This window comes from Sitophilus oryzae, unplaced genomic scaffold (genome assembly GCF_002938485.1).
Source record: "Sitophilus oryzae breed Bouriz unplaced genomic scaffold, Soryzae_2.0 scaffold_1059_pilon_pilon, whole genome shotgun sequence".
Classification (NCBI taxonomy): Eukaryota; Metazoa; Arthropoda; class Insecta; order Coleoptera; family Curculionidae; genus Sitophilus; species Sitophilus oryzae.
The window spans coordinates 2,408,724-2,433,119 of record NW_022145681.1 but is presented as its reverse complement, the minus strand read 5'-3'; the positions used below and the strand labels follow the sequence as shown (position 1 = coordinate 2,433,119).

Genomic DNA, 24,396 nt, shown 5'->3' with positions numbered 1-24,396 from the left:
GTAAGTGCATACCATCTAAAGTAAATACCTAATATAGTTTTGATTTCAGGACAATTCTTGAATTTTTTAATAATTTTTTTATGAAAGGCTGAAAAATATATATTTTTTATTTATTTATTAATATCTCTGAAACTATCGAAAAACATTTAGTCATATCATAGGATTATTTAAAGTGATCTGGAAGGAAGCCAAAAATGTAATAATATATCTATTTAAAAAAAGTCATCCCGATCCACTCACGCTTTTTTGAGCCACCCCATAGAAGTAAAAATATTTTTCTGAAATACATCCTCGTACATACTTTAGGTCTGCACTTAAACAAAATTCCCAAGTTTTTTATTCTAGGAGCTACAGATGCCCGACGCACTATTGCCGGACCCTGTATAGGTACCTATCCTAAAAATTAATTACCTTAATACCTTTGTTGAAATAACACCATGCATGACAATGTCAATATGACAGTAAATAATATTGATGTCATTAGTTTAAAAAATGAGCGATTCGGAAAGTATTCCCTCTGACATTGAAGAAGAGGCATTTAGAGCCATTTCCGGATTGCTTCCAGCAAGATCGAAACAGAAGTATGAATATACATTCTCTAAGTATGAAAAATTGGTGCACCGAAAAAAAAGTACACAAACTATGGTAGGTACTCATAACAATTTTTCCAATTTAGTGCAAAATAAATGTTTTACAAAATATTTTTTTCTCTTTGGTAGTCATATAAACCAGGAGTGCGGTATTGAAAATGCGTGAGTTAAGAAGTTCTTAACTCACTGACGTGGATAAAGTGCTTTACTCAATACTAGTTTTAATTTTACATTTTACATTTAAAATGCCAGTAATTTCCCTTTCTTAGATTAATGTAAATCAGGATCGACCTAAATACGGTAGAAAAAAAGAACGGCACCGCGTCTTTGATTCTATTGAAGGCGAGACCTCAGTTCCGTTACATTCTTTTTTGTGGCGTGGAATATAAATTTTTCTAGAGCAATTTTACGGCTCTATGCGACCGGCATAGAAATGTAAGCGTCAAGCGCTATAATATGCATACTCCACAATGATTAAGAATACGTTCCGGTTCGGAGGATGCGGGATTCAAAACGACTTTTATATCATCTCTCTTTTTGAATAAAAGGTCTAGTTTTGCGTTACATAGGGAGCTAATTATTCTACGGAAGCGTCCGTTTTTACGAGTTTTGTTCTGTAATGGGTTCTTATATTCGTAATATGTTTGCAAATAGTTTTTATTCGCCGATTTCACTTAAAAAGGAAATTATTTAGTATGCCATCAGTTTACTGTTGCTCATATCTTTTATACGCACTGATATGTTGCACACGACGAATATATTGCAGGACTAGAGGCATTAGAACACAATTAGTTGTAGACGTTAGCCTGCCGCCTGGGGCTAGGCTTGGTCAATGTGCATTTGGCAAGACTGGACTAATATGTACCCACTAAAATGTGTGTATACAGGATGCTACAAATTCGAGGTTCGAGCATTGGTATCTCGAAAACCGTAATAGATACGAAGATGGTTAAATTGGGGCAAAGATGCGCCTTGAGATGTTCAGCAAGATGCCATCAAAAAAGTTTTAAAAATTTCAAGGATTGCTGAGTTTTTTGGAAAAAACGGATTTTTTGGAAAAACAATTTAAATTTTTCCTGTCGTTACTTTTTAGAAAATCAAAAAACTAATTTCACATTCTCATACCCACTTTATTAGGGCTATCTGATAGGACTTTTATATTTTCAAATTAGCTGATAATTTGATGAGATACAGACAACTTAATTTTTGTAAATACGGACCTGCCTTTTTGTCTCCTGAGTATAATGATATGCCACACTTGATACTTTTTTGATATATTTTTGACCTTGGCCAATTAAATGCCGTTTTCAGAAAATTTCTAAGCCTTCTAGATTTCGCACAACAGTCAAGTTTTTATTTTCTTATGGCCGCCATCTTGAATCTTTATACCATTAGATAGAGAAAAAAAATCTATAAGGTGGTATCTATTTTTTATTCATTGTTATCTTTCACTAAAAAAAAATAGATTTTTTAAAAATTCGCTTAAAAGATCTGCCTTGGAAATCCAATTGACACTTTATATAACAAGTTAATTTTTGTTTATTAAGTGTCAAATCTGGACACAAAAATTTATAGTAGATTTTGTAAAGTGTATTAACAGTCAATAATATGTTAACAAGTGAGGAAACACGAGATATGTATGATGTTTACTTAAAAAATAATAGAAATTCCGATATGGCATGCGCAAGTTATATAGCATTGTATCCTGAAAGGATACAACCTCATCGTACTATTTTCGCAAGGATTTCAAGAAATTTAGCAATTTTTGGTAGCTTTAAAAATAAGAGGGCAATATTTTAAAAGCATTAATGATATTAATGTGCCAGCTCAGATTGAAATAAATCCGGAAACTTCTAGCCGAAAAATAAGTCGGGACTATTGTATAAGTGATTCTTATGTAGGGAAAATTATCTAAAAAATGTAAATATCACAACTTTAAATTTAAATGTGTACCAAATTTACATTTTTTTACATGCTCGTGATCACGAGAGAAGACTACAATTTTGCAAACGGTTAAAGGAAAGTGTTCAAGAGTTCTGTTCAAAAACGAAAGAAGGAAAGTGTTCAAAGTGTTAGGTTAGGTTGTAAAATATTATGGAGGGATGAATTTTTATAAATTCTGGTACATTTAACAGAAAAAAATCACATTATTATGCAAAAGAAAATCCTCATTTAATTAGAGAAACCGGACCCGAAATAAGATATTTTTGAACGTCTGCAATGGGCTAGTCTTCTTGACAATAAAATTTTAGGTTCTGTATTGACCTGTATTGAACTCTACTATACAAGTTTTGTGCGTCTAGATTTGACATTTAATAGAATAAACAAAAAATAATTTGCTAACATATAAAGTGTCAACTGGATTTCCAAGACAGACTGGATCTCTTTGATTTAATTGCAGACTGAATTTTTTTAAAAATCAATTTTTTGTGAATTTACATAATAATGAATAAAAATTAGATACCACAGTATAGACTTTTTTTCGCTCTATCTAATAGTATAAAAATTCAAAATGACCGCCATAAGAAAACAAAAACTTGACTGTTGTTGTGCGAAATCTAGAAGGCTTAGAAATTTTCTGAAAGCGGCATTTAATTGGTACAGGTTAAAAACATAAAACTACCAACATACGTTGCAATAGATACAATAGTTCTGCAGATATTGCCATTTAAAATAAACGTATTATTTTCATTTTTTTTTATATAAATCCGAAACTAATCAAGATACCGGGTTTTCTTCGTAGGTGTTGGTGAAACTTCTAATTACGCAACTTTTGTTCCATTTAACCGAATTGCTATCTCCCATAGTTTCTGAGATGTCAATGTTGAGCATCGAAATTATCACCACCTTGTATACCAGGTGGACAACTTTAATTTTTATTTTTGTTATGTTTGTATATACCCTGCAATTGTATTTTTTGTGACGTTGCTTTGTGATCGGGAAGATCATATTGTCGGGTATAAAGTATTTGTACAGTTGAACAAATATAGGAAGAGACTTGGGGATAGCACCGGTCGCGTGTTATTTTATATTTCTCACGTCTCTAGCTATACTTGTTAAGTTGTATTTGTAAATTTTTAAACGTATTTATGTAACATTATCGACTATTCATATGTTTTTTTTTGCGAATTTCTTGGTAAATTTTATGTACGTAGTTGTCAGATTGAAATATCCGAAAGTCGGACAATCAATAATTTTATTTAAATTTTTAGGAATTTTGTGACGCCATATTGCTTTTAACAGAAAACGCTCGAATTTCCTATGCTCGAAAACTATGGTTTATTTTCATGCTAATGTCATTTAGTTATTAATCCAAGTCCGTGATTTAACTTGTTTTCGTATTTTTACCTGTTGTTTGCATTGTTTATTACTATATTATTAAATTTATGTTGCGCGGGTCACTTTTCATATAGCAACGAAGGTATGAATCTTAAAAATTCAAAACAAAGCTACCCTTGATGCAAGTAGTTCAGCACCAAGACCGTTAGTCGGTAAAGATACCTGTATACTTGTATTCCTGTATCCTGTATCTCAGAACTTAAGATGCTTAGGACATACATTAATACGAAGTTTTTTCTTAGAATAGATAAAGATATAAGCACTAGAAGATATGTCTAATATAATTAATAATATGGTTAATTTATTTACAAACGGGGGCAACGGCCTAGCTACGTCGAAACACCGGTTCCCATTAGAACACAGAAGTTAAGCGACGTAAGGCGATACTGGTGGATGGACGGGTGACCGGTTCGAAACTCTGTATAGTGCTGTTGTCCAAAAAAAGGCAAAAGTGTAAAATCTATTGACACACACTGCTCACTCACGCTGGTTCGAGGCCGGATGAGATCGGATATCTCGTGAGTAAGAGTCGATTTAGACACTTGCCAAGTCGACTATCCATATATTTTTTTGCGAAGAGGACCGCGGTTCGGATTTCGCGTAAACAGAGTAGGACCCGTCCAGATTAGCCCTGGCAGCAAAAAGGAGACGTTAACTGAAATCTTTTCTTTACTTTACTTTATTTACAAACTTTATCATTTTTATAGAAATTTTTCACTAAATGAATTATTCCATAAAAGTTAAGTTTAAAAAACGAATGATTAATAGGTTTTGGTAGTTATTTGAATTTTATTTAATATTTTCTGTAGGATACGGAGTATAAAGAACCGAAATATAGAAAAAACGCTTCTAAAACGCTAAATAGATCTACCACTATACATCACAACAATTTCTAAAACTCTGGACGTTAATGTCATCAGAAGCTGATTTCGAATATCGTTCTTTTTAATTTACAAGTCAGGTCTCTTTGAAAAAAATACATACCTTCTTTAAACTGTTCTTTGTAATTTTTGTTAGTTTTATTAACGGTTCCAATCTGGATTTGGTATGTGTCCATATTGTTACGGATTCCGTGGGTCCACTATTTAAACTCACGATAAAATACTTAACGAATTTATTTTCTCACTTTATACACAATTACTAACTTATAACACACAACAAACTAACTATTTATAAGATTCCTTCACCAAATTGTCCGATTTTCAATTTCCACGCGGTATATTCAAATTTCAAAAACTGTAAACTTCCCCAACTGTCGTAAGCGCCCTTTTATATAGCTGTGGTGAGTGTTTCGCGAACAATCTAAAATTATCGGGACGGGTCCGCCATCTACTAGTACATTCTATTGTCTGCTTCTGCTTACTTGTCGACTTGATTAAGAGATGGCGCTACAACAAAATATTGTCTTCAGGTTTCTGGACACGTTGCGGTTTTAGTTGCTCGCTTCTCCGACAGATGGCGCCACATACACCTTGACATTGCCCCCTTTCAAATTTGATCGTTCCGATCAAGGTTCCTGTCTGGTATCTCTTCAATCGATCCAGATGAACTACTTTCATCTTACTTCTAGGGCTGCGTTGAATCCGGTACACAACATCATTTATCCTCTTGATGACTGTATAAGGACCTTCCCATGCTGGAGTTAACTTTGGGGACCTCCCTTTCTTGCGCTGTGGGTTATATAACCATACCATATCGTCCTGTTGAAATCCCGTAGAATTGGCTCTGAGGTCGTAACGAGCTTTCATCCGGTCACTGGCTAGCGTAATCTTACTTCTTACGGCCTTATGAATTTCCATTAACCTTTCCTTCAGTTCATCCGCGTAGTCCTCTACATTTGTGGTGCCGTCGTCTGGTGATCCGAACACCAAGTCACAAGGCAACCGTAATTCTCGACCAAATAAAATCTTCGATGGTGAAAGTCCGGTGGTGTTGTGAACTGCACTTCTATACGCCATTAGGAACAGCGGTATGTGTTGATCCCAATCTCTTTGATGTTCGGCCACCATTTTCGAGAGGTGTTCTTCAATGGTCTTATTGAATCTTTCGACCATCCCATCAGACTGCGGATGTAAAGCTGTTGTCCTAGTCTTGTGAATACCAAGCAGATCACACATCTTCTGGAACAGTCTTGACTCGAAGTTCCTTCCTTGGTCAGTGTGAAGCTCTAAGGGAATTCCAAATCTACTGAAGACATTATTGACCAATACTTCAGCTACAGTCGATGCTTCTTGGTTTGGAATGGCAAAAACTTCTGGCCATTTACTGAAATAATCCATCGCCACTAAAACGTACTTGTTGCCCTTGTGCGTTTCAGGGAATGGGCCTGCAATGTCAACAGCGATTCTTTCGAATGGCAGTCCAACGTTATATTGTTTCATTTTTCCCCTAGATCGAGTGCTTGGTCCTTGGCTGGCTGCACAAATTTTACATTGTCGACACCATTTCTTGACATCTTCGCAATAATCCACCCAGTAAAAGCGATCTCTCAGCTTGCTCAAGGTCTTGTTTACCCCAAGATGGGCTCCAGTTTTACCACCGTGAATTTCTTCCAATACCTGGGTAACTTTCTTCCTTGGTACCAGTAACTGAGTTGTTACTGTGCTGCCATCCGCACTTTCCCATGTGCGCTTTAACAATCCATTCTCAATAACCAGTGAATTCCACTGAGCCCAGAGAGCTTTGAAAACGAGCCCTCTGTCCGCAATATCCTGCCACGGTGGTCTCTCGCCGTTACCTTCCTTGAGCCGTAGTATTGCTCCGATGTCTGGATCTTCCATTTGATCTTTCCTCAATTGTGTCGTCGTCCACTGTTCATCGGTTCCAAGTTTAAAACTCCTTATCATGACAGTGCCTTCACGTTGTTCCGTTTTACAGCAGTGCTTACAATCGGTTTGACAGGGTCTTCTGGATAAACCGTCTGCGTTACCATGCATTTTTCCAGCACGATGTTGGATGGTAAAGTGATACTGTTGGAGCTTCTCGAGCCATCGTGCTATTTGACCTTCAGGTTGTTTCATCTCCATAAGCCACTTGAGAGCCGCATGATCTGTCCTAATTAAAAATTCTTGGCCGTACAGATATTTATGAAAATGATCAACTGCCTTCACAATTGCTAGCAGCTCCTTCCGGGTAACGCAGTAATTCCTTTCTGGTTTGGATAGAACTCGACTGTAATATTCTATCACTCGTTCTTCGCCATCTTGCACTTGTGATAGCACTGCACCTATGCCGATATTGCTGGCGTCGGTATCCAGGATATACCTCCCTTGTTGTTGCGGGTAGGCTAGAATAGGACTTGAACATAAAGCCGCCTTAAGTCTTCCAAAGGCTACATCACAATCGGTGTTCCATTCGTAGCCGACTTCATCACCTGTAAGTCTATGTAAGGGTGCAGCTATATTGGCAAATCCCTTGACAAATCTTCTGTAATAGGTGCATAAACCCAGAAAACTTCTAAGTTCATGTTTGTCGCGAGGTTTAGGCCAATCCTTGATCGCAGCGATTTTCTTCTGGTCGGTGTAAATTCCGTCTGCCGAGACTACATGACCCAAGAATTCCACTTGTCGCTGGAATAAGCTACACTTCTTCGGGTTCAAGTACAGGTGAGCATTCCGTATGCGGCCAAAGACTTCTTCTAAATTCGCAAATGCTCCTCAAAAGTTCTTCCCATAACCAATACATCGTCGAGGTAAACCAAGCACGTTTTCCAAGTTAATCCTCTTAACACCACCTCCATGAGACGTTCGAAAGTGGCTGGAGCATTGCATAATCCAAACGGCATGACCTTGAATTGGTATAGTCCGTTTCCTGTAGAAAAAGCCGTCTTTTCTTTGTCTTCCTCGTCCAGACCAACTTGCCAGTATCCACTCTTTAAGTCGAGAGTGGAGAACCAGCACGAACCTGCCAGTGTGGTTAACGTGTCGTCTATACGTGGCAGTGGGTAGCTGTCCTTCTTAGTGACGTCATTGAGCTTCCGATAGTCCACGCAGAATCGTGTACTACCATCTTTCTTCGTCACCAAAACAACAGGAGATGACCATGGACTCGATGATTCTTCGATAACTCCATCTTCTAGCATCTTATCTACCATTGTCTCCATTTCTTGTTGTTTGGAAAGGGGCACCCTTCTAGGACGTTGTCGAATCGGCTGAGCATGACCAGTATTAATCCGGTGCTTCACAAAATCCGTTCTTCCACTGTTGTTCTTCTCAAAAATACTGCCATACTTTAGCAGGAACTGCTTGGCCTTCTGTTTTTCCTCAGGTGTTAGGTGATCCCATGGCTGTTCTAGATGTTTTAGTGTTTCTTGGGATGCCTTTTGTGTAACAGCTGACGACACTTTATCACATCGGGTGACACTTCTTACAGGTTCGCAGATGGCTATCTTGTCACCTTTTGGATCTTGACACAATTCGGGAAAACATTTGCAATTCTGATCGGTATATTCTTGTCGGTGTTCACCAATGATTTTCCTACTATGTACCTATCTTGTTTCTTGTCGCCACTTTGTACCAGTCCAACACAGCACCCAGCGATTTTCTCCACTTTACCGAATACGATCTTCTCGGTATTACCAGGTATCACCACAGTTTCCGCTGATCTTACATCCATTCTTCCTGGTCCTCGTCTGGAGATAACATGAACTCTTCATTTCCAATATTTAAGATATTTCTCTGGTGATCGAACGAAAATCCATGTTGACGAATCACATCCATGCCCAAGATGAAGTCATCTTCAATATCTGCCACTAAAACGCTATGCTGGAACTTCAAATTTCCTAACTTCAGTTCGACGATAGCCTCTCCGTACAACGGCCATTTCCCCCGTAACTGTACGTAAACACACTCTTCTTCTCAGAGGCACCAGCTTCAATCCTTGCACTGAGTTAGCCCGCACCAACGAAACCATAGCGCCAGTGTCCACTGTCATTCGGATTCCCTTTCCATTGACTTTCCCGTCGATCACCAAACTGTCAGCGGTTCTTCCTAGATTTCTAATGGAAAAAATCCTTGGGGCTCTGTTCTCCCCAGTCAATACTCGCCCCTTAGTATTGACTGATTTTAGTTTTCCTGGTGCCTACGTTCTCTGGATGGTGAACGGGATCGCATTTGAACGCGGCAATACCGTTTAATGTGGCCATTCCTGCCACCTCTAAAGCACCTTATGTCCTGGAATCTTCTCTGGTTTTCTGTCTGGGTGTTGCTGACTCCCTTGTTTATTAGTAGCTCACATAGTTTGTCGACTTTCTTACACATCTCCTCCAAACCTCTGTGAGTGTTTTCGGGCTGTTCCTCGACCGCTACCGATCTTATCTTCGGTCTAGGGATGGCGCTAAAAGCAGCTTCGATTTCCAGCGCCCTGACCAGTGCTTCGCTGCTGGTAGAAAATCGGGATATTTGCAGCGCCCTCTCTAATTCGTTGTCCCTCAGTCCGCTGATAAAGCACTGAGCAGCGAGTTCTTCCCTAAATCCTTCCGGTGCTTCTGGATATGCCAGGTGTACCAGCCGACGTAAGTCTGCTTCAAATTCCTGCAGACTCTCTCCGGACCTCTGCAGGCGTGTCTTGATCTGAGCCTGGTAAAGTTGGCGTCGATGTTGGTCGCCATATCTTCTGTCCAGTGCAGCGACCAAAGTTTGGTATTCCTGCTGTTGGGCTGCAGGAATAGTTTGCAACAGTTCCAGGGCAGGGCCACGCAGCGCGATGACAAGTGCCGCTGCTTTCTCCTGGTCGGTCCATCCGTTGGCAGCGGCTGCTGCTTCAAACTGGCGGTGGTACATCGTCCAGGTCGTTTGTCCATCGTAGGTCGGGGCCTTAAGGTTCGCAGTTCCAGGAACGCCAGGTGTCCTTACTTGTACCTTGGTCTTGTGTAGGTCCATCTCTAATTTTTCCATTTTCTGCTGAAGGCGTTCCTCCAGATCTTCTACGGCTTCTTGAAGGTGGATTTCTTGCCTTCTTTCTAGTTCTTCAAAGTTCTTCTTAAGACGGTTTTGATCTTCTTGTCTTTCTTTCTGGCGGTGCGTCTCTATATCTTCTAAAATTTCCCTCCATTCATTCTTCTGACGGATTTCTAAATTGCCTAAAATTTTCTCAAGCCGGTCCTGTTCTTCTTGTTTTTCTTGTTGTCGTTGTAATTTTTCCTCTTCCTTATCTTTACGTAGTCTTTCTTGTTCTTCTTGTTTTTCTTGTTGTCGTTGAATTTTCAAATCTTCAAAAATTTTGTCAAGCCGGTCCTGTTCTTGTTGACGTCGTAGTTTTTCCTCTTCCTTTTCTCTTTCTAATCGGGCTCGCTCTTCTTCTCGTTCTTTACGGAGTCTTTCTTGATCTTCTGCTTTTTCTTTTCGCAGCCTCTCTTGTTCTTCTGCCTTTTCTCTTCTCATATTCTCCATAAAATCGCCCAATAATTTGCTTACTTCCTCCATTTTCTTCGCTTGCTCCCTTGTACCAACCATAAAAACACTCTAATTCGGTCTAAAAATCTTCCAATCCACTTAATTTCTTCTTAAAATCCTCTTGAATCGCACTTCCGACACCAATTGTTACGGATTCCGTGGGTCCACTATTTAAACTCACGATAAAATACTTAACGAATTTATTTTCTCACTTTATACACAATTACTAACTTATAACACACAACAAACTAACTATTTATAAGATTCCTTCACCAAATTGTCCGATTTTCAATTTCCACGCGGTATATTCAAATTTCAAAAACTGTAAACTTCCCCAACTGTCGTAAGCGCTCCTTTTATATAGCTGTGGTGAGTGTTTCGCGAACAATCTAAAATTATCGGGACGGGTCCGCCATCTACTAGTACATTCTATTGTCTGCTTCGCTTACTTGTCGACTTGATTAAGAGATGGCGCTACAACAAAATATTGTCTTCAGGTTTCTGGACACGTTGCGGTTTTAGTTGCTCGCTTCTCCGACAGATGGCGCCACATACACCTTGACAATATATTAATTTATCAAAACTCGTGTTTTTACGTGTACCACTTATTGAAAGAAATTTAACTATATTTATTTAAGTTTTAAATTTAAAACTACTGAACCATATTTTGTATGTTCCTTTTAATTGTTTATTTTTAATTCTTGGAACTTATAATATATTCACTGGTATATGTTGTGCTTGTGCTTGTATAATTTGCACATATTGTTTTTCCAGTGTTATTTATTTATTTTTATTTGTTTATTAACTCACTTTTTAAAAAATCATCTCTGGTTATTAAATATTTTTATCCCCGAATTGATTTATTGTTAATTAGTGCTATCAAATTTACTAGAATAAATCTACAAATCAAATAAGTCAGATAAGTAGGTTTTAATTAAACCGATTTGATTTATTATCCTACATTGTCCTAAATTAATTAGATTATTACATATTAATCATATATTTGGCAGGCGCATTCATATAAATAGACATATTAAACATTCCAAGGTTAACGATTATTGAGCAGTAATATAAGATTGATTTTCAATATAATTTTCCTATATTTTTACGGATGAGGTAAAACATCGTTTCAATTACTTTAACATTCATATTATTAATATTATTTATATAATATACAGGGTTGTTCACCACATACGACACGTATTGTAGCTAAAAGATTAGATTTTTACAAATTGTAAGTTTTGGGTTCGTTGAAGGACTATTAGAGCTACAATTTAAAAATATTTTTACAAGATGCAGAGTGTCCCAAATAAGTAAAAAATAATATAGTTTTATTTTTTTAAATGGAACACCCTGTATATTATTCTATTTTTGGATTCTACGATTGAAATAAAGGTAAATTTGATTAGGGTTTATCACACTTAAACTTTACCGTTTTTGAAATATTTTCAATTTTTTGAAATTGCAGTAAAAATTCTCCAAGGGTATCAAAGTTTTTAATGCTAAATATTTACTTAAGATTATTTATTGATCAGATATGGTGTTGCAATAATAAACATTTTACTATCTTATACAGAGTGTCCAAAATTTTTTATTAAATAATTACTAGCTTTAAACGGCAATAACTTGTTTAATTTAAATGGAACACCCTATATATTTTACGTGAATCAGATGCAGAATGTAATTGTCTATCAAATTGTATTATACCATTTTTTACCCATCTCAGTTTTCGTAGAAAATGCATTTTCTTATAATTTAGACCTCATTTATCACTATACCAATGGAATATTGACATTTTAGATTATTTTTAAAGATGTAACAAATTTTCAAAAAGTACAGATACTAATATTGGCGATATAGTTTGCTTATTTCATTAAAAAATAAAAAAAATGCTTAAATATTTTTGTTAAATAGGACCAATTAATATGATCCTAGTATTCAAACTACATTAATTGACTGTTTACGTTGATGATTAATAATTGTTCCAAATACTAAAAAACTGAATTTTGTGTGTGTATTAGACAGATTTGTAAAAAATAACACCTTATAAATTTTATTTCATTTTTTGAGGAATGCTTATTTATAAAAATAGAGACGTTCATTTTCATAACTTATTATTATATTGATTTCTGAGCCAAATCCACATTTATTTACAATGCTTTATTAATTAAAACAATTTAAAAGTATGTAATTAACTAATTTTTGGTAATGGTGGTATATATAATTGGTATACTTGCAATATTTACTACCTGTACATTTTGTACATATATGTTGCTTTAAAAAAAATCTGAAATGTCAATATTCCATGGGTATAGTGATAAATGAGGGCTCATTTATAAGAAAATGCATTTCCTACGAGAACTTGAAGAGATAGGTAAAAATAGTATAATAAAATTTGATAGACAATTAAATTGTGCATATGATTCACGTAAAATATACAGGGTTTTCCATTTAAATTAAACAAGTTATTGCCGTTTAAAGCTAGTAATTATTTAATATACATTTTGGACACTCTGTATAAGGTAGTAAAATTGTTATTATTGCAACACAATATCTGACCAATAAATAATTTTCAGTAAATATTTAATATTAAAAACTTTGATACCCTTGGAGAAATGAAGCCTTAAAATTTTTACTGCAATTCCATAAAATTTAAAATATTTCAAAATCGGTAAGGTTTAAGTGTGATAAACCCTAATCAAATTTACCTATATTTCAATCGTGGAATTCAGAAATAGAATAATATATAGGGGGTTCCATTTAAAAAAATACAACTATAATATTTTTTACTTATTTGGGACACTCTGTATCTGTAAAAATATTTTTAAATTGAAGCTCTAATAGTCCTTCAACAAACCCAAAACTTACAATAATTTGTAAAAATCTAATCGTTTAGCTACAATACACCGTGTCGTATGTGGTGAACAACTTTGTATATGTATAATTACACTATTTAAATGATTATTTAATTTCATATTATTTATCATTAACATTGTCTTGAAACGCTGATATTATTAGATATATTTATTATTTACAAAGTTTGCAAAATAGCATGGTGTTATGTTTAGTCTATAAAGGAATATTTATAAGTAGTTATAAGTAGATTAGTACTAGCACAGGTACTAGGTTACTTACCGGCCAATAATATCCTTCCAATAAGCTCATTTCTTCCTATGTTATCGAAATCCATAACCATAATGTCTAAAGAGCATTCTCTTATTTTTTCCCAAGGTACATTGAAAGAGAAGGAATCGTTAAAGACAGGATTGAGAGTACACTTGTAGATGGCGGTTTTACGTTTCTCCACTCGCTTGTCACCAAATTGCAGCCAAACTTTAACGTACGGATCTGTAGATCAAGAAAAAATATATTAAACTCAAAAACAAATCCCTTCAATATAAATACAAATCAGATTGAAATCAAACCGTATCAAGTAAGTTTAAAAACAATTGTGTGTGCACTATGTGCGTATATATGAAGTGAAATTTCTTACAAACAGCTTGGAGATGCTTGAAAAAGTGTAGTGATGGGCAAAACTGTTATTTTTAGATAACAGTTGAAACTGTTATAGTTATTTATAAAAAACAGCTTAAAATAACAGCTTAAAAATAACAGGTTTCTTTATTTTATTGCTAAATATCCGAAAGAGTATGAGGTGGTCACTGCCAGGCGTATTAACGCAGTTGCAAGTTGTCACAATGACATGCTCGGTGGTAGTATTTCCAGGGTGTCAAAACATTTCTAAATATCGATTGTTATCTAAAATACCTCTCTAAAAACGGTCGTTGTTTACAAATAAGCGCTGTTTACAAATTGCGATATAAAAAAGCCAAAATTCCGCCACTCGTCTATACGTATACATTCCGATCTACCTACGCCTTGCCCCTCAAACGCGTAGATCCTGAATTGCGTAGCAGTGTACAGGGTGCATCTCACTCGACGGGCGAGAAGCTCTTAGTTATAATTTTACCATTTGCGGTCAAAAAATAGCAATATAAGAAAATGTGTAGTATATTCTTCATAAGTAAACCAACTACACACTAGAGTTCGAACTAATTTTACACTTACACTAGCGTGTACCCGTAACTTCGTTCGCGTCAAATTAATAATTTGTAATGGTGATGATAAAGCAAAGCAAGAATTTCTATTAACATACAAACTGGATAAAATTTTCTCAGATTTGCCAAAAATAAGCTTTAAACGTCGAGCAGTTTAAGCAGGATCGTGGTTAATCAATTACTCAACTTTTTGGAACACCCTGTATGATTTTTTTAAAAATTTCAAAATATGTAAAAAAACAAAATAAATTATGCATGTCCAAGCGTTTTCCCGAAAGACTAACCGTTTTTTAAATAACAAATATTGTAATATTTGAAGGGCGTTTTCACACTCTTGGAATTTGAGATTCGAGAAACCCCTCCTTGTCGAACCTCTACACCCCACAGTCAATCCGTTTGCCAAAAATCAGCTTTAAACGTCAAGCAGTTTAAGCAGAATCGTGATTAGTCAATGGTCATATTTTATGAAACACCCTGTATATATTTAAAAAAAATCTTAAAATATGTAAAACAACGAAATAAAATATACGTGATTAAGAGTTTTTCCGAAAAACTCACCGGTTTTTAAATAAAAAATATTCTAATATTTGAGGGTGGTTTTACCCCCTTAGAATTCGAGTTTCGAAAAATCCCTTCTTATCGAACCTCTACACCCTAAAGTCAATCCGTTTTCCAAAAATCAGCTTTTTACGTCAAGGGCTTTAAGCGGGATCGTGATTAATCAATGACCAGATTTTTCAAAACACCCTGTATACATTTTTAAAAAATCTTAAAATATTATTCTGAAAATTTTTCAGAATAAATAAATACCTAAATATTGAAACTTAACGTACTGTTATCGACAATCGACCGATGCAGCAGCGTTCCTTTCCCACTCCTGTTATCTCGACCGCCAGGCGTTATGCCCGCAACTGTTTCAAAAAACCTGCTTCCTTTATATCTTATTATTTTTAAGAGAAGTGTCTAGTCCTAGCAGTCAACTATTAAGCTTGACCAATCAGGTTGGTTAGCGTGGTTATTTAGAGTGTGTTAATTCATTTGTGTTTGTCAAAAACTCTAACGTGATTGGTCAGGTTTAACAGTTGCCTGCTAGGGCTAGACACAAGTTTTTTAAGATGTTGTAAGCCCAATACGACCGTCGACGGTATCGACCGAAGCAGCTACGTTCGCCGTAGCGCATTCCCCACTTCGTTGTCCGTTGTCTCGCCGCCTGTATCGATGGTTGACGAAATAACATGTTTTCCATCCATACTAGTTGTTTTTTGGAATTGCTTCGAGCAGCATAGAATTTCTTGGCGGTGCAGAGCGCCGACTTATTTTATATCTGTTATTTTTTAGAAGTAGTAACGGTTGCGTTATGTTATTTCTAAATAATTGTTATAAAATAACAGATAGTTAAATAACAACCCATCACTAAAAAAGTGACATATAATGCTGTTTTAATATAAATGATATTTTGAATTTATTTCTATAATTTGTACATTTTCTGTTTCCTCAATAGCCTGCAAATTTTGTGGAATACTACCCAAAATACACACTTTTATGCAAATGCCTAATAATGTTAACGCTTAAATTTATTTAAGAAGAGAAACATTTTTGAACCTAACCAATAATTTGTATTTATAGTGTATAAATATGACGATGTCTTCCAAATGAAAATGCGAGTTGTGGAACTCTAATAATTCTAATTCTAAGCTACCGAATGAGCAAAATGCTTTACTTAGACCGTTATTCAGAAGCTAAAAACCTATCGATGAAATATGCATGAAAATTTACTTTCTAGCACACAACCAGAGGATAATGGTACCCACGTATAGTATCAAGTTTATTATGATGCTTTTCTTAGCTTTAAATCAAATGTTTTTTGGTATTTGCGCGATTCTTAGCATTTTTTTTCTCGCTAGCTCGTGCGTCAAGATATGGTCAAGGTCAAGCATACTACGTGACACACTACGGCCTCGAATTTTTACTCCCATCGCGCGTAAAGAAATTTTACTTCAAAAACTCATTTAAAATATAAGTAAGAATACGTACTGAAACGGCATTATTTGATTTACAATAAAATCAAATAATAGTGTGTTAGGAGTGTCAGAGAAATGTTAATCTCACCCAATATTTTTAGTAGTGTTTTATCGAAAACTATGTAATATATTCTGTAAATACTAAGAATTATATATGCAATTATATTTATTATTTTCTATAATATACAATATCAATAAGTATAATTGCAACTATAGCTTCTACAACGGGAGGATCCCTGACAGTGACAATTGTGTCGCAATCTTCCTTGAGTCGTTGAACAGACTATAGATTAATATCAATTATCAAGTATAAAAACCAAATAATGTTATACATATAAAAAATTAATATCCTTAACTTAATAATACAAAACTTCTCATGTGTATTATTTATTCGTACTTAAAAAAGTAGTTTTATCTCTCTCCCCAGTTTTATTCATTTCCCATGTATCTAAAACAACTGAGTTTTATTCATTTTTTTAAATTTTAGACAACTTAAACAAAAATATTAATTATCTCAACGATACTAAAGTTGCTTTCTTAAAAATATTTTACATAATATGTATATTATATCAATTAAAATAACTCAGTAATTTATAGCATACCCCCATAATTTACTGCTCTTCTATTTTATAGTCTACAAAAAACTATGAAACTCTATCATCGTATTGTAAATTGGTTTTACACCCTATTCTCCACGAAAGTTTAATAGGTTCCCTTATAACTTTTATAGAGTAGATATTAGTATAATAAATTATGTTAGTTTTAGAATTAATTAATACTGACCATTAAATTTTGTGGAATACCACCCAAAATACACACTTTTATGCAAATGCCTAATAATGTTAACGTGTTTATTTAAGAAGAGAAACGTTTTTGAACTTAACCAACAATTTGTATTTATAGTGGTTTACAGTAATTTTGATAAATTATAGAAATATTCTCATTGATTATTGGTTTGAAATAAATATGTCCTCTAAATGAAAATGCGAGTTGCGTAACTCTAATAATTCTAATTCTAAGCTACCGAATGAGCAAAATGCTTTTACTCCCATCGCGCGTAAAGAAGTTTCACTTCAAAAACTCATTTAAAATATAAGGAAGAATCCGTTATCTGGAAATTTACACTAAAATCAAATAGTGTGTTAGAGTGTCAGAAAAATGTTAATCCCAACCAATACTTTTATTAATGTATTACCGAAAAACTACATAATATATTCTGTAAATACTAAGAATTATATAAATATTATAATTATATTTATTATTTTCTATAATATACAATATTAATAAGTATAATTGCAACTATAGCTTCTGCAACGTGGAGGATCCCTGACAGTGACAATTGAGTCGCAATCTTTCTTGAGTCGTTGAATAGAATATACATTAATATCAATAATCAAGTATAAAAACCAAATAATTTTATATATATAAATAAAAATTAATATCCTTAACTTAATAATAGAAAACTTCTCATGTGTATTATTTATTCTACTTAAATAATTTTCCAAAATTTTGAATTACTCTTTTTTCAAGCTTTCTTCGGTTTTTTGTTATTACCGATTGTATCTATGCACAGATGAAAAAAGATGCACATTTCCTAATAGCATTCCAGATCTAGGAAGGCTCAGAATAGGAATAAGAAAAACTAAAAAAATAAAATGTGAATCATATTCTCTCGAATTATGAATATAAGATAATATTGCTTTAATTGGGTCAAGTTATCACAACTTACCAAATTATAAACTAAATATAAAATGAAACATTTAAGAATTAAATGCTTAAAATATGTAAATGTATTTATTACAGACTGTTAGTCATTTTCTTTAAAATTGAATTAGTAATTTTCTAAGTACGTATCTATCGCTAAATTAATTATAATACATTATAAATTCTATATTACATACAAAATAAAAAGATATATGTGAGAAGTTCGTATGAGATATAATATAAAATATAATAATAGTACCGTAGACTTTCAATTATGAAAATAAAATGAAATATTGATAATTTTCATTGACATATCTTTAATACTATAAACATCAATTTAGAAATTATCCACATAATTTTAGATAGTTTAAACAAAAATATTAATGACTAGTTCATAAAATTGATTGATTCAATTAATTATTTGATAATATAATTTCGATATCAATTATCTAAACAATACTAAAGTTGCTTTCTCAAAAATATTTTACATAATATAAATATATCATATCGTCGGTGAAATGTGATAAACTGCTAACTCCATTATTTCTAATATTACAGGAGAGCAAACGGTACAAAACATATGTAAAAACGGAAAAAAAACGGTACAGAAAAATATGTACACATGTAGGAAGTATTTTCATGCGTTAATATGATAAAGAGATAAGAATTTTATTTGCTGGGGAACAATAAAATTGAACATTTCGTGTTACATCATTTTTTTCAGACACAATAGGGAGATAGCAGATAATCGTCTTGCAGAAATAAGAAATAAAAATATACTTCTGGAGATAGCAACCTTTATTTTTTGAAATTTTGAAAATAGAATTGAATATTACCTACACAAACAGATTTAGAAATAGTCAATTAAATTTAAAAAATATGATATTCATAACCATATATTTATAACTAGTTGAAGCCTGGCGCATCCGCCACGACATCAGGAAAAAAATACTTTTAATTTTTTTTTAATTAAATGAAAAACAAAAAATCCGGCGACGGCAGTTTTTAGAAGAGCCAATCTTTTAGTAAAAAAAGCATCTGTCTAGAGGAAGTCGTTACTTCAGTAGAGACGACACACAGATAAACATTAGAATTTTATATATGTAGATATCGTCGGTCTAGAAGCAGTCCAAAAAAAAAATTGATTACATTGCATTAGGGTAGTTCCCTGATTTCTATACAGGGTGAGTCTTAAATAAGTGCAAATATTTTCAGGGCTGGTAAATCTCGATAAAAGAACATCTTTACCGTTTTTTCAAATAAATCCAAAACAACCGAGTTATTTCACTTTTAAAATTTCCAATTTTTTGCTATAATTTTGAGAATCATTGGATTTTCTTTCTTGCAAATTTAATCTACTACCTATGTTGCCATATTACAAACAAAGTATGTTTTTAAACTAAAAATTAAAAAAAAATTGGATTTTTTTAAAAAATTCCAAATTTAAAAAAAAATCGCGCAAAAAACTCATAATCGTGTTTCTTGGGTCGAAATATACTACCCCTAAAAATATTTGTACTTATTTAAGACTCACCCTATATATATATATTTATGTAATAGGGAAAAATTGACCAAAAACGTAAGGCGAAAAAATACGCAAAAAAATCCACACGGACCCCTCCTTACTTTCCAACCCGAACCACTTTGGTCTAGTGCGACCCTGGATCGACGTACTGTACTAAAGAAACATACGAGTAAGAATCCGTGTGTTTACTTTAGCGTGATTGTAACGGAAATTACGGAGATAGCAGCATTTCTGTGGCTATTTCAGATCATTGGGAGTTAGCAGATATTATTGAGTTAAAAAAGCAAATTTTCTTTAATGGGAAAAATTATTTGCTTTCCCTACTTATAGAGTATTTTTTTCTCTTTCTAATGGTATAAAAAACTTATTAACGTAAAAGATGGAGTTAGCAGGTTATCACGTTTCACTGACGATATCAATTAAAATAACTGTAATTTATAGCATACCCCCATAATTTACTGCTCCTTTATCTTATAGTCTACAAAAAAACTATGAAACTCTATCATCGTATTGTAAATTTGTTTTACACCCTATTCTCTACGAAAGTTTAATAGGTTCCCTTATAACTTTTATAGAGTAGATATTAGTATAATAAATTATGTTAGTTTTAGAATTAATTAATATTGACCATTAAGAGATTGATCATATATGAAAATCAGTAATTTATAATTTGGAAACCAAAATGAACATTTTACCAATTTCAGCAAAATTACTATTGTTATACTCTTTTCTATCGTTTGTTTAAAGTGTCAAGTACTAACTAGTGGCACATACAAATATATACTAGTTATTTCTGTAAAGACTTTTTTTATATAAAAATATACGTTCGATACATCGTGCTCGACCAAAAGAAACTCTTTTTATACATGCGATAGGAACGTTATCTCACAATGTTTTTGTTTTAGAATGTGTAAGGGATATTTAGCTAAACATATTAGGATTTTTTATGAAGGATAGGCTTTATACAATCTGAAAATGGGAAATGGGTCGCAGGAGAATTATGGCATAACGGTTTTTCTTAGGGTAGAGTAAAAAAACATCTACATCATTTATCATGTGTTCTGGCATATATCGAGATTGCTGCTTCCTATCAGAAAACATTAATACCCTTTTTACGCTGTATCAGATTTTTTTTTTCAAATTTCCAAAGAATATAAAAAATGTAATTAATATTATGTTGGCAATATGTTCTTAATCAAGTTTATGCAGTTAATATTGGCTAATATTAATGATTCGGTTGCAATACTATTCGTATAGACTTAGTTAAAGTTAACTGTCTAGCAAACATGCCAATCACATATCTCTGAACCACAATAGTATAGAGTATTGTAGCTAAACTATTTAATTTTTGCAAATTGTTTTGGAAATTGTTTGGATTCGTTGAAGGACTATTAGAGCTACAATTTAAAAATATTTTTACAAGATACAGAGTGTCCCAAATAAACAAAAAATATCAAAGTTATATTTTTTAAATGGAACACCCTGTATATTATTACATTTTTAGTTTCTACGATTAAAATAAAGGTAAATTTCTACGATTAAAATAAAGGTTTACCGCATTTCAATCTTACCGTTTTTGAAATATTTAGGTTTTTGTCAAAATACAGTAATAATTATAAACCAAACCAAAAACCAAATATTGTACTGAGGTATTTCTATTCACTAAATTTTGTGTTGCAATAATAAAAATTATACTATCTTATACAGAGTGTCTAACAATTTATTTTAAATAATAACTGGTTTTAAACGGTAATAACTCTTTAATTTAATTGGAACACCCTGTATATTTTATGAGAATCACACAATTTAATTGTCTATCAAATTATGTTATATCATTTTATACCTATGTCTTCAGGTTTTCGTAGAAAATAAATTTTCTTATAATTTAGACCTCAATTATCAAAATACCCATGGAATATTGACATTTTAGATAATTTTTAAAGACGTAACAAATTTTTAAAGGGTACAGATACCAATATTGTCGATATAGTTCGTTTATGTCATTAACAAATAAAAAAAATGTTTAAATATTTATAGAAAGGACCAATTAATATGATTCCAGTATTCAAACTACATTAATGGACTGCTTGCATTGATTAATAATAATTGCTCCAAACACTAAAAACTGAATTTTGTATGTATATTAGACAGTGTGGTAAAAAGTAACACCTTAAAAATTTTATTTCATTTTTTTAGGAATGCTTGTTTATAACAACAGAGATGTTCATTTTCATAACTTATTATTATATTGATTTCTGATTCCAAATCCCCATTTATTTAGAATAATTTATTAACTAACACAATTAAATATGTAATTAATTAATATTTGGGCGGAAATACTGGTGGTATATTTAATTAATGGTATAGTCTTTTATGAAGATTTAAATAGTTTTATTTTTGTATACAAATAGACTGGTAATATTATCTTTTTTAGCACCTGTACATTTTGTACATTTGTTGTTTTAAAAACAATCTAAAATGTCAATATTCCATGGGTATATTGATAAATGAGGTCTAAATTATTAGAAAACGCATTTTCTACGAAACCTTGAAGAGATAGGTAAAAAATGGTACAATACAATTTGATGGACAATTAAATTGTGCATCTGATTCTCATAAAATATACAGGATGTTCCATTTAAATTAAACAAGTTATTGTCGTTTAAAGCCAGAAATAATTTAAAATAAATTTTTAGACACTCTGTATGAAGTAGTATTATTTTTATTATTGCAACACAAAAACTAATCAATAATTAAACTTCAGTAAATATTTAGTATTAAAAACTTTGATACCCTTGGAGAAATGAAGCCTTGAAATTTTTACGGCAATTTCACGAAATTGAAAATGTTTCAAAAACGGTAAGGTTTAAGGGTGATAACCTTTATCAAATCTACTTTTATTTTAATCGTAGAAACTAAAAATGTAATAATATACAGGGTGTTCCATTTAAAAAAATACAATTTTGATATTTTTTATTGATTTGGGACACTCTGTATGTTGTAAAAATATTTTTAAATTGTACCTCTAACAGTCCTTCAACCAACCCAAAACTTACAATTTGTAAAAATCTAATCGTTTAGCTAAAATAAAAATACTCCGTGTCGTATGTGGTGAACAACTCTGTATATTTATGTCATTATTTACAATTTTGGACTTGAAATACCCGAAAATATACGCCGTCTTTTTACAAGACTGAGATTTTAAGAAAAATTATATTTATTAAATAGGACTCCCTCTATTTTATATGTTAAAACTTTCCTCGCCTTCTTGACCTGAATAGCCGTTCAAAGTAACCTTCGAATTTCAGGAAAAATACTTACCAGATTTTCCATTGATGTCTTTGGCTTTAAGGTTACGGGCCTTGAGCAATGTTAGAGTAAGAATGCTGTTGCTGGGGTGATAACAAAGGGAGGTAAGTAATTCTCCACATTTGTCCTTTGCGGGAGGTTTGAGTGCTTTCCAGAATGAGGGCTTTTCACTGAGATCAACCTGTAAGAAAATTAATATTTAATATTTATAGATATTATTAAATAAACACAGTCTATGCACCCTAGGTTTATCAATATATCGGGGGGTCGTTGGAAACAGGAAATCCCTTGCAAATTTTGAACTGTTCAAATATTGGCTCTCCTATTAATTTTACAGCTCGTAAATAGTAAATAGGTTTAAAAATAAATCGTAAATAGGTGATTTAGAGGTCTACCTATTCTGAATACTCATGCCAAATTTGAATAATTTTGGACAAGCCGATTTTAAGTAATTTAAGAAAAAATGCATCTATTTTTAAATTAAAATTGGTTTAAAATCAAACAGGTAACAGTGTAAAACCAATCAAATGTCGACATACTTTGAGTTGTTAACCTATGAATTTATCATTGTCAAATCTAATTCGTTGTGCTGTTTACATTACTACGTTAAGTACATAGGTTTACGAAAGGCATTTTTCGAAATTCCTGGAAATGTATTTTTGCAATTTAAAACAGGTTTGAATGAGGTAAAAGCTTAACGTTTAAAAAATACAATTTGACATTGACAAAATTATAGGATGATAACTTAAGGTACGTTGACATATGTCTGGTTTTGCATTGTTACCTGTTCAGTTTTAATTTAAAAATAGATACAGTTTTTCTTAAATTACTCAAAATCGGCTTGTCAACGTTGGTTTCAACGTTGTAACCAACATTTGGCGCAGGTTTTGGCAATTTTGCAATTAACAAGTATGTCTCCTAAACGATGTGGCAAATGTTTAGCAAAAGTCCAACGTTGGAAGGTGTTTGCCACATCGTGTGGGACCGACTTAGGGTGTATTCCGTTGCTTACCTTGGTTATGGTTTTATGTTCCGTTTCTATCGCTTTCCTGAAAGTTTTCTTATTACGGAACACGGTTCCTGAAAAATTCGGTTATAACTGTCACCAAATTAACCAGCGCGAGAAGGCTGGGTTTTCTGGTTTTATTTATCAATCAATGTCATTTATGTGACAGAAATCAAGCAAATATTATTATAAGTTCGAGTGAAATTCTCATTTAATTTATAAAATTTGTAATAATATTTTGTATTTACATCCAAAAGCAATGGAGGTAGGTAGTAAAGGTAAATAAATTTCATTAACTAAATAGAATGACTTTTTAGGGCCATTGTTTCCTAAAGTCAGGAACATTTAAAGAAAACATGAAAAACAAGACAACAAGTAATCGTGAATGTTTTGTAAGCTATAGAAATATAAATATTGATTAGATTTGTTTGTTTATTATTGATCTGTTTTAA

General features: G+C 32.9%; 1 protein-coding gene across 1 annotated transcript in view; it reads right to left on the bottom strand.

The window, feature by feature from the left end:
- The window catches only part of LOC115876632 (synaptotagmin-7), a 656,049-nt gene that overhangs the window by 5,775 nt on the left and 625,878 nt on the right, over positions 1-24,396 (bottom strand). Inside the window, exons 6-7 of the mRNA XM_030892482.1 lie at positions 22,951-23,119; positions 13,457-13,669 (exon numbers count right to left, since the gene is read on the bottom strand). Of these exons, the coding sequence (XP_030748342.1) occupies positions 13,457-13,669; positions 22,951-23,119 (382 nt within the window). The remainder of the gene's footprint in view (positions 1-13,456; positions 13,670-22,950; positions 23,120-24,396) is intronic.